Raw genomic sequence first — 17576 nt, 5'->3', positions numbered from 1 at the left:
CAATGGTATGATATTGTCCACTTTGATCTTAAGCCATCTTAGTTTTTATTTTTGGATTTTACTCAAAGCCTCGTACCAATGAATATGTCGTTTCATTATAAACTCATAATCTTTCCCATATATTTTTAATGCGAAACTTTATTTGTAATCTTACAACTCCAACATCAATCTCCTCCAAGGAAGAAGTAAAAGAGAATTGAAATGAAAGGGGAGTTGAATTAGAAAACATGGTAAGTTAGGTAAAGAACTTTCCTATCTGAATTTATTAGATGTAATTTCTTGTTTAATCATATATTTGGAAAAAACTAATAAGAAAAAAAAAATGCATCCAAAGATACTAGTAATTTTGGGGGATAAACTAGAAAATATTTCCCTAGTGACAAATTACATAAGTTAGAATAAGAAAATAAAGGGATAAGAGAATAATACTTTTGAAATACCCTTTATTGGGATAGCCATAGAGAGATTTGCCATTGACTCTAAATTTTAACAAAAATGAGTAGGATATAGAAGATCTAAGAATGAAAAGACATATTACACCTAATTGTTATAGGGCAATGTAAGACAAAGGGCATGTCGAAATTGCATTCTAAAGGAGTAGTTCGTAAATCTAATTGAGCATAACCTCTTTTGGGTGTCCAAATTCATATTTGCTTCTTAGAATAGCCTATAGTAGTCAATGATAATGGTTTCTATCAATATCTATAATGCATAGTTAACTTAATACTTAGATTGTGTAGAATTGAATGCTCACCTATCTAAGTTAGAAACACTTTGATCTACATCTCACATATAAACATAGGAAAAAGTTCATTGTTGTATTTAGGAACCTAAATATAATGTGAGATGCTAGGTAATACTATTGATGCACAATGCTCTAGGCATTTAGATGAATTATAAATGTAATAATTATTGACTAATTGTAGAGAAAATCAATGTATTTATAGTATATAGTTCATTCTAAGATCTTCCTTGAAAATTTATTTTGAAAAATATAATCTAATGTTTTAAAAACTTAAGGTAACTCTTACCAAACATAAGATTTCAAAACAAAACATTACATGGTTAATACATAGCTGAAAGTTTATGTAAATTTTTAAAATTTGAGCAAGTTAATTTAAATTTAAAAGGTAGACAATTTGATGTACGAAACTCCTGTCAATATGAGATTTCGAGGAAGAGTCAATTCATATTGAGTCTATTATACGTAGTCTTATCCTACATTGCATAAGATTATTTCTGTGACTCAAACTCGTGACCTATAGATCACATGACAACTTTACCCCCTTCGACAAGTTAATTTAAATTATCATGGAAAAAATATTTTTCCATGATAAATTGCCTTAAAACTAATGTTCTTGCAAACTTGTCTAGAAATTTGTATAATTTTATGTATTTTGAAATTGGCGCATGAGTATAGTTCAGGAGCAATTAACCTAGCAACGGGGTGAAATTGACTTAATTAAAATATGAAAGTTCAACATTGAAACTTTTAACTTGATTTTGTCCAAATAAGCTTGAGGATTTCATTTAAGATGTTTTTGATGGATGTAAGAGGAAAAGAGATGAGATCTACTTTAGAAAACTTAATTTCTCCTCTTTTGACTAAAATGAAAATTTAAACCTTAAAATTTATATATTTAGGCAAACTTAAATGTAGAGGGAGTCTATTTTAGATTCCAATTTTATTTCATTGTTTACCTAGTTTAAACATAAAAAGGTAGTTCGGTGCACAAAATTCTCGTCAATATGGAGTTCCAGTAAGGATCTATTATATGCAATCTATCGTGTTTTGCAAGAGATTATTTTAGAAACTCAAACTCATGACCTTCTAGGTCATACGACAACAACTTTACTATTACACCAAGGTTCCCCTTCCAATTTATCTAGCTTAAACATATTAATAAAATTTAAAAAATGATAGTGCAATTATGCTTTAAGTGATCAAGAAATTGTTCATCATAGGTTGCATATTTCTAAACACAAAAAAAGAAAAAAATGTTAATGCAATTAGGCCTTAAGTGATGAGGATCAATCAAGGCTTTTAATGTTTGGATTCGTGTTTTCAAGGTTGACGCTTGTTGTTCGATAAAGGAGATTTACTCATCTAATACAAGGTCAACACTAAAACTCTATTGACACACTTGTGTTGATCGTATTGCACGAGACTTTCATAGTTGATCATACAACTCACATGCTCATGGTAGACACAAAATCATAGAAGAAACATTGATGGTGACACTCATGAGAAGCTATAAAAGCTCAAGAGGAATGAGAGGTCATAAAAGCTAAAAACTAAGGATCTTAGTAGCGAGCGTCAATGAGAAGTTACTAGAGACGAGCCATAAGGAACAAACACTACAACAACAAGTGTCGACTCTTTTTCGGAGTAATGACAACCCAACTAATAAATTATAGTTAGAGTAAAAGGGCGTAACTGCAAATGACCATTGGCTAATCATCAATGATCATCATCAAAATTATAATGGGGAGGAAGTGAGAGCAGCGACAAAAATTTAAATTTAAAATCATAAAAAAAACTCATGTTTCAATTAAAACATATCAATTTAATTAAAATTGATGTGAATTTTAATTAATTAATCAAATATTAATAATATATTATATATCAATTTTATTGTCATTTTAATTAAATAGATTAAAAATTAATATTTAATTAATCATTTTTTAAAATATCAACAATATATTTATTAACCATTTAATATTTATCAATTTAAATAGAAAATATTAAAGTATTAATTAAAATTATTATAATTAATACAATAAATTAAGTGAGGTTGATTGTATAAATCCTTCTATGTTAATGAGTTATATCCCATATTAGATTATCATTTATATTTAAATAAATTTTATTTTATTTTATTGTTACTAATCAAGTTTATTTTTATCTTTATTTTCCTTATTTGATGGATATATTTGTCATAGTTTTATTCGTCTAATTAGAGTATTTATTGGTTGTATGCATATGTTCATACCATCTTAAATGCATCTCTAGGAATTTTTCTTCAGGTACAATTACAATTTTCTATCTAATATTTTTATTTATTGCTTATATGCCCGTGTATCCACCTTAACACCCTCATCTCTTTTATATGCTTGAGTTATAGCCCAACATTCGATTCCATATAATATAGCAGGTTTGATTGTTCTGTTGTAATTTTTTTTAAATCTTAAAGATACTTTACTATCACAAAGAACATTTAACGTTCTCCTCTATTTCAACCATCCTGTTTGTATTTTATGTAACACATCGCTCTCAATCTTTCTATCTTTTATAAAAAATGATTTTAAATACTTAAAATTCTTAATTACAATAATTATCTTATTACATCTAATATTGTTGAATTTAAATTTAACATATTTTATCTAGACTCTATTAAGCCTAAAATCTTTCACTTCTAGCATTTTCTTCCAAGATTCAAATTTAACATTTACTTCTTCACTCTCATCTATCAAAACAATATCATTTATAATTAACAAATATCATGGTACTGTATTTTAAAGTTCGTCTATGATTAATGTAAAAAGATAGGGATCTAGCGTTAATCTTTAATATAACCTTATTTTTATGGGAAACATTTCTATCAATGAGCCTAAAATTTTATCTTGTTGTTATATTTTCATACATATCTTTAATTAATTCAATATATGCAATGCTATCCATTCTTTTTTTTAAAAAAAAAAAATTCATGTAATTACTATATAATTTTTTTAAATTTGACAAATACCATATGTAAGTCTTGTTTTTGTTCCTAATACTTTTCAATTAATTTCCTAAGAAGATATATAACTTTTTGTTGACCTTGTAGATATAAATTTAAATTATTTTTTAATCATTGTGGTCTCCTTTAAGATTTTTTCTATTCTTCTTTCTTAAAATTTCATGGTATTGATTCATTATTTAAACCCCTATAGTTTACACAATTTTATACGTCTCTTTTGTTCTTATATAATGGAACTAAAGTGCTTACTCTCCATTAATTAGATTTTATTTTAATATCAGGTTGAATAACTTTATAAATTATTTGATATCTTATTTCCCTAGGCACTTCTATACTTCTATTTATCAGATTATCATATGGTCTGACTACTTTTTCATTTTATAGTTTAACTATTTTTTTCATTTTACATTCCATTTAAAATTTATTTTATTTTTAAATTTAAATTTTTATATTTATTTGATCTACTTAAATTATCTAAATTAAATTGATCATCTAAATTTTCATTAAAATTATCTCTATCATCGTTCCTTTATTTCCTCATTATTTAATAATAGCATATTATATTTTTTTTAATACACTTTATTTAGATAAAATCTATTGTCTATCTCTTTCTTAATTTAACTATTTTATAAATGTCCATTCCCTTTCTTTGGTATATAATTTTCTTTCATTCTTGACTTTTTGCTTGGATATTGTATACTCTTCTTAAGTTTTTTTTGTTTTGTGTATAACACCTAAATTGTTCATTTTTTTATTTCTCTTGTACTTTTTTATTTCACTACTAAGATTTTTACTTGGTAATGCATGTTTCTTGGATTTATCGAGTACACTTTTGATGATTATTTTCAACTTTTATACAATTTTATCCCATATTATCTTCAAGTCGTTATGTATTTCTCCTAATACTTGTACTTCTTATCTCTCCTAAAATATATTTTCCTTTCCACTTGCACCACATATTCTAGGAACTTTGCACGTTTTCCTTCTACTTGAAGCGCATGTCCAACATTATTAATTATTAATATATGTTGTGTATTAAAGTTTTCTTCAAATATAACTTTACAATTTTTACAGATCTTTTTATACTTCTTCCTAACCACAAAGAAATCAATTTAACAACTTATTATTCCCACTTTTGAACATAACATAGTATTCTTGTTTTGCTTTTTTAAAAAAACATATTAACTAGTATAAGGCCAATCTAATATAGTTCTCCCTTCTTCAATTTTTTCAAATCTATAATTTTATGCACCCTATTATATTCCTTATTTTTTACTCCTACATGCCCATTTAGTTTTTCTATTAAAATCATTTTGATTCGAAATTGACATAATATAATATAATACATCATCTAAGTCGACCCAAAATCTAGATTTGATATATTCCTCTAATCCTATTTAAGGTGCATATAAACTAATTACATTAATAGTTTATTTCGTCATCTCTATCTTATGAATTATAATCCCATTCCCCTTTCTAACTACCCATACTACTTCATCATTTAACAAACTATTTACCATAATATCTAATATATTTTTGGTTTTGTTTTTTTTTATCATAATTTAAAACTCTAATTCTTTATTATTTTTATCTTCTCCCTTACCCATTTTCTCTTATATACATAAAATATTAATTGTTCTTCTAATTATCATATCTACTATCTCTATTGATCGTTCCTAAATTTCATATTTCAAATCTTAGATAATTAATTTTTTTATAATATTTATTCTTATAGTATGAGAACTCCTACATAATTAATAATTAAAATAAATATAATCAAATAAAATTGTTAAAAATTTAAAATATTTTAAAAAATATATAAAATGTATTCTATATTTTTGATAATTATTTTTTAAAAATAGGAATTTTTAAATTAATAATAATTTGAAAGCTTATATATTAAAAAAATAATAAATTTTTTAAAATTATTCTTAAACACTTGAAAAGTATAAAAACTTCTATTTTTTTTAAAATAAATTAGTTTAAGAATTCATTTACTTTTTAAATATTTTATGTTTTAATTATATATTTTGATTGATTAAAATAATTTAAATTTTCAAATAGATATGTATAATAAGTTTAAATATTTTTATAAATTATCACATATATTTAGATATGGTATGAAAACTTTATCAATATAGTGTATTTTTCTGATCCCGTTTGAAATTTTGACATAGCTTAAAATTTTAAACCTTAACTTGGACAAAGGATTAAAGATAGGATACATATTGTATTTGAGTCTTGTAGGATTTATCGGATGTCTCATGTCACCCTTGTTTAATCTCTTTGAATCTCGAGCCATTACATATCCATGTACTCACTAATGTTGCCCGTGTTAAGTCATCTCAATGTGTATATTTAGTGAGTCTTGTGTGACTCAAATACATATATCAAGCACAACATATGCCCTAAAGCTCTTTACTTAAACATCAAAACCTAAAACCTTCCATCAATCATGTTCGGCCGGATTGCACCAATAGTCATGATTTATTTGCCTTCTCCTTTTGATTTTAAAGATCTTTTGCTTTCCATCTTTACATGATCTCACAAGACTGATCAATTTGTTTCCATCACTCACCCCTTTCACTACCCCTATCTATGTGAGCTGTTCTCTTTCCATGTTGCACTTTGTGTCCCTTCTATATTTAATGTCCCTAAAGCAACTCTTTTTTCTTCAATGATCTCATAAGGTCCCTACTCTCATCTACCACATGTAACACCTCTTTTAACATCCTTTTTCCTTTTATGATCCTATGGGATTATTACATGCATTTGTAGATTCTTTTGGCATTCTTATAACACTTCCATTTAAGATAGTTAGGACCTTTGGTAAATAACTCATAATGGTCATTGCCCATTGTTGGTACTTTCATTATGATCCTATGTGATTAAATTTAGTAAGAGTTATCGATCAATTAATTTTTCCATTAATGGCAATAGTTTGCAATTGAAAAATGGGCAACAAATGTTGTGCTATTTATTTTTTTTAATCCACAATTCATAATTCTAATCAGGATAGTTAAGATTGTGATCCACACCTTTGGATCTTATGATCTAAATTTACCTAAACAATCCAGATCCAAGCTAACCCAACTCGTGCCTAGCACAATTAGTGAGTTTATTAATGTTGCTACAACATTGTCCATATTTCTCTATAGGTAAGTAGCTTGTAATAAAACTACTTAAATATACTTTTTTTTCTACCACATCAATCATCCTAACAGCACTCCGCTTTTATCTATGATTAATCCTAATAGCACTCCTCTGAAACAAATGGCTGAGATATTATTTATCTAAATCATATATATATATATATATATATATATATATATATATATATATTATGAAAAGATAAATATGTACCATAAAAATGTACACAATCATACAAAATAATCACGAAGCCTCTTATGTCATATCTGACGAATTGTCAGATCTTGAAGGAGAATCACGGTCGCGTACATATGCTAACTCATGTACCATCTCTCACTCTCTCTACGACGCATGTTGATTGCCTACTCATCCCCCATATGAGGTATCGAAGTTGAGGTATCAATCAACACTGTCCATGATCTCTGTCCATACTGCTCATGTCTTTGCATCATCACTATCCATGCTCTGTACTACATCCTCTATCAGTGGATGCCTCCACACCCTCCATGTCGTGTATCTCTATCATATGTCCGTGAGCCACCAATGACTCCAAATATCTCTGTCAACCTCCTCCTGTGTCATGAGTCTAGGATCGCCTGATGTCATATCCAAGTCTCATGAAGTCACTTTTAGCAAGTGATTAGCTGTCAACAAATTTGATGTATCTTTACTGCGAACAGTTTGCTGGGGACTAAATAGGCTTTTGTGGTTGGCCTATGCATCCTCCTAGGCTTTTTGGCAAAGCCCTAACCATAAACAATTTTGATGTTGTCCTTATCACGAGTTGTTTATTGCGAACTAGATAGACTTTTATGGTAGGTCTATTCACCCTCATGGGCTTTTTGGCAAAGCTCCAACCATAAACGGATTTGATGTGTCTTTACTGTTAGTTGTTTGCTGCGGACTAGATAGATTATCTAAATCATATTTTGATTACGGGTGTAATTGAATCAAGCCGAACAATAAGAGGTTCGAGTTCGACTTAGTTGATTTTTCCTTAAGCTCGGTTCGAGTTCGAGTTCGATTTCGATTCGAGCTTTAATTCTTAAACTCGATCTTGATTCGTAATGAAATTAAATAGTTTGCAAACGGCTAGAGCTTGTTAAAAGTTAAATGAGTTTAGTTAGAGCTTAGTCGTTAGCATATCATTTTCATATCGTTAAACCAAGCTCGAGTTAACGATGTTGTTTTGTTTTTAAGTTATATATATATATATATATATAATACTATTAAGTTTGAGCTTGGCTCAATAATATTTTCGAGCTTGAAATCAGGCTTGAGCTCGACTCATTATCTTAATTGAACGAACTTCAATGAAATTTTTCGAAACAAGACTCAAATAGTTCGTGAGCAACTTAGCTTGTTTACCCCCTAATTTAGATAGGACCAAGTTCACACATTATATTCATTTTTTTGCATCTATATCAACTTTCAAAATTTTATCTTTTAAGTAATTAGTCAGCTTTAGTAACTTTGTTAATATCATCTATCAAAAATTTCCTGTCATAGTTAATATAAAAAGTTAGTCGCTCCACCTTTGGCACCTTTTATTATTATTATTATTATTATTATTATTATTATTATTAAAATTGCTTTTCAAAGTTTAATATCTTCAATTAAAAAACTCTATAAATTTATTCATCAAAAAACATTTCTTTTTTTCCACAATACCTTCTATTGTAATCTTCCTTTAAAAACATAATATAAGTTAAATTGCAAATCAACTTGCATTGTAAAAATCAATATTATAAATTAATATTTGATTGACTTGATTACTTTGCTTGCTTACAAGCCTAACTTGCTATATTAGCATGCTTGGCGTATGAAGCCCGCTCAACCAACTTGATATGACTTAGCTATTCAACATGATTGATTCACTCAACTTAGAACTCCCAATTAATATGTGGCCTATCTATTCTGCCCAATCTCCTAACTAACTAGTTTGCTCAATTTGACTTGTCTGATTGATTCCCCTTGATAGACTATTCCATCCATATCCCAATGCAAGGTCTGTCTTCATCAATTAAATTAGGTCAACTGCTCTGTCTATTTGACTTATTCATTTTAGATCTTTATTTTAGTTTCGAGATAATAACTTACTCTAAGTTTAATTTTTGGTATGGTGGAATAAAGATTTTCACTTCTAAATTAAATCTTAGGATTAGAACATTTTGTCTTAAATTATTCACTATTAAAAAGAAAGGATTATTATGTGGGGAAGCAATAGGTCACTATTAAAAAGAAAGCATAGTTTGATATCAGTCAACTCATATTACCATCTCAGTCAAGTGTTGATGCACCAATCGACTTGTTAGTTGATTGGTCGCAAAATAAATTAAATCAAAGAGAAACATTGTATTTGCTTTCATTGATACCTAACGTGACTGCTTAGTCGAGTGTTCCACTAGTCAATCGCTAATAGTGTTAGTCGATTAATTGATGCCACAAATCTGACCAAATCTAAACTTCATAGTTTCTAGTTATTTAGTTGATTACACCATTCCATCAGTTAACTATGCCATCAATCAACTGCAGATCCATATCGGTCGGTGCTCTAAACTCTAAATTTAATCAAACCATAACTTTGTAGTTTTAGTTTCATTAATCGGCTATTTCTCTTCACCAGACTAACTCTGATTTTAATCATATCAAGGCTGAATTCATATTGTGCTAAGAAATCCCATGTCTCAGGACTTCTTTTTTTTTTTTTCCATTATAAGTTGACTTTGATTTACCAAGATTTCATCCGAACCTAGTATTCGATTGACCTCAACTTAAAAGACTCCTCAAGTCTCCAGAACTTCATCATGTTAAGAAGCCATCTCGTGCCTCCAAGACTTCATTTTACCAAGAAACCTCTAGGATTCAGGGACTTCACTATGCCAAGAAGCCTATATGCTTCCGTGACTTCACCATCCCAAGAAGCCTCCATCCTTTTGTGACTTTATCATGCCAAGAAGCTTCTATACTTCTAAGACTTTTTCTCTTGCCTAGAGTTCATTCCACTAAGATTCATCACTTGTAACAATCCTAATCAATTAACATTACGAACAATGAATGATATATATTTTGTGTTTATCTAATTGTAGAGTACTACAGAGTGCATTAAGGTGTTTAGAAAGGTTCAAAGGCGATTTAATAGCCTTTCTCTTATTCATTGACCATTATCTTCATAGGGTTTGAGATTTCCCAATAGAAAATGACTCCAGTAGGCTAAGGCAGATCGCATGTAGACATTCATATTATATAAGCAAGCGTGGTGTATATGCAAGTAACCATGGCATATAAGAATGGTATACCACTCATGAATCACCCGCATTAGCATGAATAACATATAAATCATTCTCCCCAATAGTTGGCATCTAGATGATTTGGGCAACTAATAAAGTTCAGATCCAACTGAATTTACAAAATATCTCATATAAATCCATTTTCTATAAATGTTCTTTGCCTTTAATGTTCATTCCAAATAGGTTCATTTGTTATGTTTTTCCATGATTGGTCATTTGCATAATTATTTACAATTTTGATACTTCTAGTCCAAATAAATGCATCATAACATGATGGACCAAAATATCATCCTAACATTTAACTTGTTGTGTGCATTTTTCAATTCATGAACAATAGTATGTCTTAAGCTTAATGTGAGATGTCAATGGTGTTATCCCAAATTTTGCTATGTGAACATGCTAATTACATTTATACAAAAGTTATCATGGATCATTTATCTGTCGACCATAAACTCCATCATGATTCCATACAGATAGAAATTCATATTATATAAGCAATCATGGCATATAAACATAGTATACCACTCATGAATCACTCTCATTAGCATGAATAGCATATAAATTTATTATTGTCTATTTAATACAAATTGCAAATGTATATAAAGCATATTATTTAGCATGAAGGTTACAAAATACCTCTTAGAGATCCATTTTCTAGAGATGTTCTTTTCCTTTTTACCTACCCAAGTTGGTCCATTTGTTATGTTTTTTCACTTTAAGTTGACCTGTGATGCTAATCAATGAATAGATCTTTTCCTTAAATTTTACATTGTAACCTAATCCAGAATTGAGTGGCTATAGCTTTTTAAGGTAATGGTAAACTTCTCTTGGGGCTTACTTAAGTTCACTAGTTGTGACTTGAGATCTTCAATTTAAACTTCGAGATCCTCAATTCGAAGTTGTTCATTTTCATGTGATTCATCACATGGTGGTGGTAATGCCCTAATCTTATCCTATGAAGTTAAAACTAATTTCTCTAAGTGTTTGGTCTTGCTTTTGCCCTTCCTGAATGATTTTGATAAGCTAGTAATTGTATCAAGCAATTCATCAACTAGGGGAGAATTTATCATTAGTGTTGTGCAAAACTCCCCTTGGCTAGTGCTAGAGTCTCTTCTCATCACTTGAAGCTACTCTGTCATGAACTGCCATTAGTGCTTGATGGTACATGCTTTTAGGGCTTTGTGCTTCTTCTTCTTTCTTGGACAACACCCCATCATGATCATTAGTGCTAGGTTTTGTGTAACATTGTACTTGTTTCTTGGCTTTTCTTTTTTTGTTTTTCTTTGTTGGACGTTGACGTATCATCCCAAGTTGCTCGCAAAGACGCATGTTTCTCCTGCTTTTATTCTTCCATATTTCCCCACTTTTTTCTTCACTTTTCATTTGGGGCAACTATCCTTTTGTGTGTCATTCATGGTTGCAATTGAAGCGTTGTACTACCCTCTTCTTTTCCCTATTACACTTTTTCCTTTTGAGTGTCTTTTTAATTTTACTTTTGCTCAAATTTCAAGTCTGCTTGAATGCCGTCTTCACTGCCACTGCAATCCTTCATCACTCTAATGAGGATGAAGATGATGGTGATGAATACAAAGAGGGTGAAGACATTATCTCACCTACTAATCATAAAGTTGTAGATCTCCCTTTGAGGATATGAAAGCAATGATAAAAGCACTCATGAAGTTCAACCTCTGCTCACTACTAAGACATCAGATAACTCAAGTATTATCACGAAGATCCATTTCTCACAATTTGATAGCTTGGTAATATTCTACCCACCAAGCATGTCCAACAGACCTCGGGGATCAGAAAACACTAACTCTCCCTTTAAAGATTTAAAAGTAATGACGAAACCAATCAATGGGGAGAACTGACAATACTAGCCACAATTCACATCCTAATTGCCTGCCTTCATTACTAGGACATTCAATAATGCAAGATTATCTCTGTCACCCACTATTTGAATCCAATAGCCCCTAGCAATATTCATACCTTGCGCCAATGTGGACATTGTTGATTCATCTGCTCATGACCCAACAATTTGTGTGTTTCATCAGCTATTTCTAGATCTTTACAGACCAAATGAAGCATTAATTGTTTCCGGTCATCACGTCTAATATATGTTTTTGCTCATTAGTTTTGTTTATGTAACAAGTTGAACAAACATTTCTGCTTTGTCTTATCAGAGGTATTGGATTTATAGGTATAGTTGGCTTAGTCCTACGTTAGTACAAGGTTTAAGGTTTTATTATAAATTGTATATACATCCATGTTATAGAGTAAGATTAAAATGTCTTATCTTGTTAGTGCCTGGCATGACCCAACCTAGGTCATGCTGGCCACAACATGAAAAAGAAAAAGACAAAGCGAGCCCATGTGATCAGCACGGCTATTATCTATTCATCTCCATTGACACCACTAAATATGGTACATCCCCTTGAAAACTTTAAGCTTTGATGCTTGCTTGGCTTTCAAATTTGTCACATATAAGTTGCTTAGATAACCATCTAATGAGTTTTGAAACTCTTGCATTTATTGGAGTTGGCGAGTTATCATCCCTTCTAATGCTTCATTGTGCAATGATCATGCATGTTGCCGTGCCAGATCATTTCTACCTTGCATTGAGCTATTTAAGATCGTTATTCCATATATAAGCACAATCATCTAGGAACACAAGAAACCAATATAAAAAGAGAGGTGATAAATGTAACAACATTGCTACTGCAGGGTGCACGAGTGGTATAATGGCACGTTGCTCGTCGAAGTATATGATGAATCATAGGCTTTGGTCAACCTATTGAAGGGATGTCACCACAAACAATAACAACCTATTGTTTCCAACTAAATGCTATTGCTTTACATGTATCTTATCCCGCCACTTGAGATGTATCAATTTGACTTGAATATGTCAAAATATGATTACTGAGTTAGTTTGTTAAGCAAAACACAGAGAAAAGTTTGCCTCTAATAAAATGTAAATGACAGAAAAGTAAAACAAAAAAGGCATATATTTAACAAAAAGGAAAAAAGAAAGGAAAGATAATTACACTTCACTGTACAGATACACCATGAGTCTATCAACGCTTGCAGAGTAGTAGTAAAACTACAATGAGGTGACTATAGAACAGGTGTCTTGTTACATATGTTCTACTACAAGTAGACTTTGAATGTAATTTTAGCACATGAAATCTTTGGATATTAAGCTAATTTGAGTTTTTATTAGATGATGAATCAATAAGACGCCTACTGAGAGTATAGGTTGCTGTTTATGATACAATGGTTAGACTGTTCAAATTATGCTGTATTATATTGGCAAACTGGATACTGACCTCAAAGAGAGAATTTAAAGGTTTGATTTTTTTAAGGCATGGCAACATAACATGGGATGCGTCCTCAGAAGGATTTGAAAAAAATAAATTTTAGAACTTTAAGGAAAAAAACCTCAATGCACAATAAATAATTTCAAGCTAACGATATTATGGCATCCAAAAGGGCATTTAGTGTTTAGTACCTCTTGGCATTGCTTAGAGCCATGTGAACAATTGATGTTTCTAATGTCTTCTTGCTGCCAAACTTATGTAGTTCTGACTGGAGAAACATAGTTCAGTAGGCATGTAATATAAAGTTATTCAAACCCACTATACTCATGGAAAAATTATAATAATAAATAGCATATGTTAAAGAGCGTACTTAGGTGCGGATATTGTTTTAGAAATCATAAAAGTTGAGACCAATTACCTTTATAACTGCCAAAATAAATGACCATTGGAACCTTGACATACTTCTACAATCCCTAAAAGATTGTGATATGAATAATATTCAATACTTGACAGAGTTATTGATTTTCCAAGTTATACATAACAAGACTTTACTAAAAGGAGAAATCTAGTCATATTATGATAAATTGTTGTAGTACCCTCTTCTCTATTTACATTGTACAGCGACTGATAGACTATATTGTTTGGTTCAGTCTGGAGAGCACAATGGAACGGAGCAAGAAATATGTGAATTCAGAGAAAACAGTTGACAAACTTGATGTTAACGCTCAGGTAACTTCCCAATGTTCATCATATTCCTTTCCATTCCGTGGTTTAATAATAAATTTGAGGAGCTTAGCAGCAACTCAACACTACCATGAGAAGCCATTTGACCATTGTTCGACAGGGAGAAAATGGATATTTGAAAATTCTATTGGCATGGACTGAATTAGGCAGTCCATCAATTCTAGTCCATCATTCTCTATGCCTATCCACTCTTGATCTCATATTCTTTGGAACAAAATGGTTTTAGAGGGACAAATTGGTCCCTATCTAAATCTGAGCTAGATTTAAACTCATTGGACAAAGTCTAGCGACAATGGAGCACACAATTGAGGCTGACCCTTTTGATATTCGTCTTATTCTCTTTCAAACTCTTTTGGTTAGATAATAAAATAACTCTAGACTCTAGAGGAATGATATCTTTTCTTGTATTTCTGTGGCTGCTAACCTTGAAAGGCAGCATAATGTTGTCGTACAGAACAATGGAGATCCATAATGCCATTGTAGAACACAATTGAGACAGACTGTAGACTAGACATCAGATGTAGAAGAATCTTTTCAATTTATTTCCAAGTATTTTAGCAAGAAGAGATAACTACTTGCTAGAGGAATCAAGATTACAAAACAGAACAAAAAAAAAAGAATCTTATGCATGACGTGCAAGAAGTAGATAGATACTAAAAAAACTGACATGAATCAAAAAGGTATTTAGTTGCTGCTGGTCCAACTAGGAACATGGGCCAAAAAGAAACAATGGCCTGAAAATCCAAATTATTTGATCTCAAACATTGGATATAAAATTTTAAGTCCGTCATTGTTGACAATGGAAAAGTAAATATCATATCCATAGAATAAGATGTGCTGTTCCCCATATATATCAACTTAAAATATATGGCTTATACCCTAAACATCATGAGCATGAATGACAGTTGACTTATACCATAGACAAACTTATCTTCATTGAGGCCATGCTTATTGTGCTTTTATATGATTGAATGTTTCCTGTCATTTTGAAGAAAGCACCGATATCTAACCAAGGTGATCTGTTTTGATTGGTCCCATTAGGATAGTGGTAGTTTGACTGATGTACTCAACATTTCTAATTTTCAACCTGATTCAAATTCTTCAATTTTTTTAAAAGTATAAAATGTCTCTTTATTAGTAGATCCCGAAGTGGGAAATGTCCTGACCAAACAAACAAAAGCAACCAAACTGTGGAACTCGCACTGATAAATTAATCCTAAATTATCTCAATGTTGTTTCACCAGTTTCTAAATAAGAAAAATTTTTATAGATAGATTTTAGCTTCTAAAACGTGTCAACTAACAATCTTACTCTTTTGGAATCTTATATAGATTTGAAAATTTTGAACTCATAATACTAGATAAACATGCATATCAAACGAGGAAGAGGACGACCAAAAAAGACTTGGTTAGCAACAATAAAACAAGATAAAATTTATTTAAATATAGATGATGATATAATAGGAGATAGGGCTCAATGGCGTAAAAGGATTCATACAGCCGACCCCACCTAGTGGGAAAAGGCTTGATTGTTGTTGTTGTTGTATAATACTAGAATACTGTTGTGTCATAACTAATATATATCTGCTAACTTATATATATGTATATAAATATCAGATCATTGGTCTTATATTTTCAGTTTCTACTGAAATTTTTTTCAGTTGTCTTCAGCATCACAAAAGTGGCGAACTAATGCAGGGTATGTTATACTCACCTTACTTTCTTATTGCGATATTAATTGCTTTCATTATAACAACAGAGTCATGAAGAAATTGCTTGTCTAGGAGATGATCCCAAATTGCTGGAGATTGGTAAAAGGTTGGCGTATTTCCTACCATGTTGATACCAAGATTCAATGAATGTCATCTAAAATTATCCTAGTTTCTTGGCAGATTACAAGAGAGAAAATTTTCAAAGCTAAACGCAGATGAGCTTGAAGCACTGGAGAAAGACCTAAGCTATGCATTAAATCGCACAAGTAAAAGAAAGGTGAGATACAATCACCAATCATACTTCACTGATTTTCCATGCATATCATAAACAAAAATATAGGATGTACTTTAGAATATTCAACATGATATCATACTTGATTAAAAAATAGATGAATGGAGAAGGCAATTAGATTGAATCTTATATCATCACTAAGCTTATCAATCAAATCCGAAAGCATATTAATATAGGATTAGACTCAACAAATGAAAAGAAAAACTGAAAAAATAAAAGTAAAACAAAATGTGGATTGTTGGACAAGCAGTAAGAAAAGCTTGTGTACCTCTCTACATGAACATGCATGGATGATCAAGTGGATTGTTTGTCAAGGTCCAGGAGATGCCATGAGGAGTGGAGGTACCTGGAAGATGCGAGAAACACATCGGCTATACATTTTTTTCCATTCATTTCCTGTATATTTATCAGAGATCACGAATAAGTTCTGACTCTGTTTTCCTGCAAGACAGGCGGCAGTTGGCGTGCGCATACAGGGTAACGGTGTCCACGTCGACGCCGGCAATAAAGGTGCCAGCATCGGGAATGAGATCGTGGAGGTAAGGGATCACGAAGGCGCATGAAGGACCACCGTCGCTGGTGGTCAGCCGGACGTAGACACGTACAACGCCGTGGTTTGCTGACTGCTCCATCACTGTTGAACCTCCACCGCTTTCACTATCTTTACAAGTGTTCAATCCGTACAATGACTTCCAATTATTTAATGGCATTTTTCTTCTTCCACATGGCACCTTCTAAAGGTTCTCACGTAGTCATCCTCCCTTTCTTAAGAAACATTATAATGAATACTGTATTAATCATTATTATAAAGATTTGTAATTGTCCATAATTTATTTTTTTTATGTTAACTCTGAAACGATTTAACAGGGACACTAAGGATGAATAATATATTCATCTTTTTATCATCATTTTAAAGAATGCTGTGACGTCTGCCGTTCTTTCTTTCTGATTGTGCAGCCTGGGAAAGAAGGCAACTTTAGGGCATCAATCAACTTAATACACGACAAACAGATTTAAGATCAATGATCCTTTGGACAGTTTGGATAAATATGGTCACATGAATGTAAATAGTGTAATCTTTCTGCTTGTTTACTTTTAAGTTTCAGCTTGCTTGATCAACACGATCAGTTTACCATTAGATGAAATAAGTTGACTTGATGAGATAGACTTGGGCCACTTGGGTCAATTAACTTGACCAAATTGAGCAACTTATCATGGTCCTCTTGGCTTGATTGGCATGTTAGAGCTTGAGCGAACATTAGTGTGCCTAGCAAGGATACTTGGTTTGTTAGGCATACTCGGCATGTTTTATCTAGCTCAACTAACTTGAGC

At 31.1% G+C, this 17576-nt stretch overlaps 1 protein-coding gene across 2 annotated transcripts in view; it reads left to right on the top strand.

The window, feature by feature from the left end:
* Positions 1–17073, top strand: part of LOC122023600 (MADS-box transcription factor 51-like) — a 45196-nt gene extending 28123 nt beyond the window's left edge. For both annotated transcript variants that reach the window (XM_042581802.1, XM_042581800.1), the window contains 4 exons: positions 14148–14226; positions 16000–16058; positions 16133–16229; positions 16697–17073. In XM_042581802.1, the coding sequence (XP_042437736.1) occupies positions 14148–14226; positions 16000–16058; positions 16133–16229; positions 16697–16807 (346 nt within the window). In that variant the 3' untranslated portion in view covers positions 16808–17073. The remainder of the gene's footprint in view (positions 1–14147; positions 14227–15999; positions 16059–16132; positions 16230–16696) is intronic.
* The last annotated feature ends 503 nt before the right edge of the window (positions 17074–17576 follow it).

This window comes from Zingiber officinale, chromosome 9B (assembly GCF_018446385.1).
Source record: "Zingiber officinale cultivar Zhangliang chromosome 9B, Zo_v1.1, whole genome shotgun sequence".
NCBI classification, from domain to species: Eukaryota; Viridiplantae; Streptophyta; class Magnoliopsida; order Zingiberales; family Zingiberaceae; genus Zingiber; species Zingiber officinale.
This window is presented reverse-complemented; position numbering and strand designations above follow the sequence as displayed.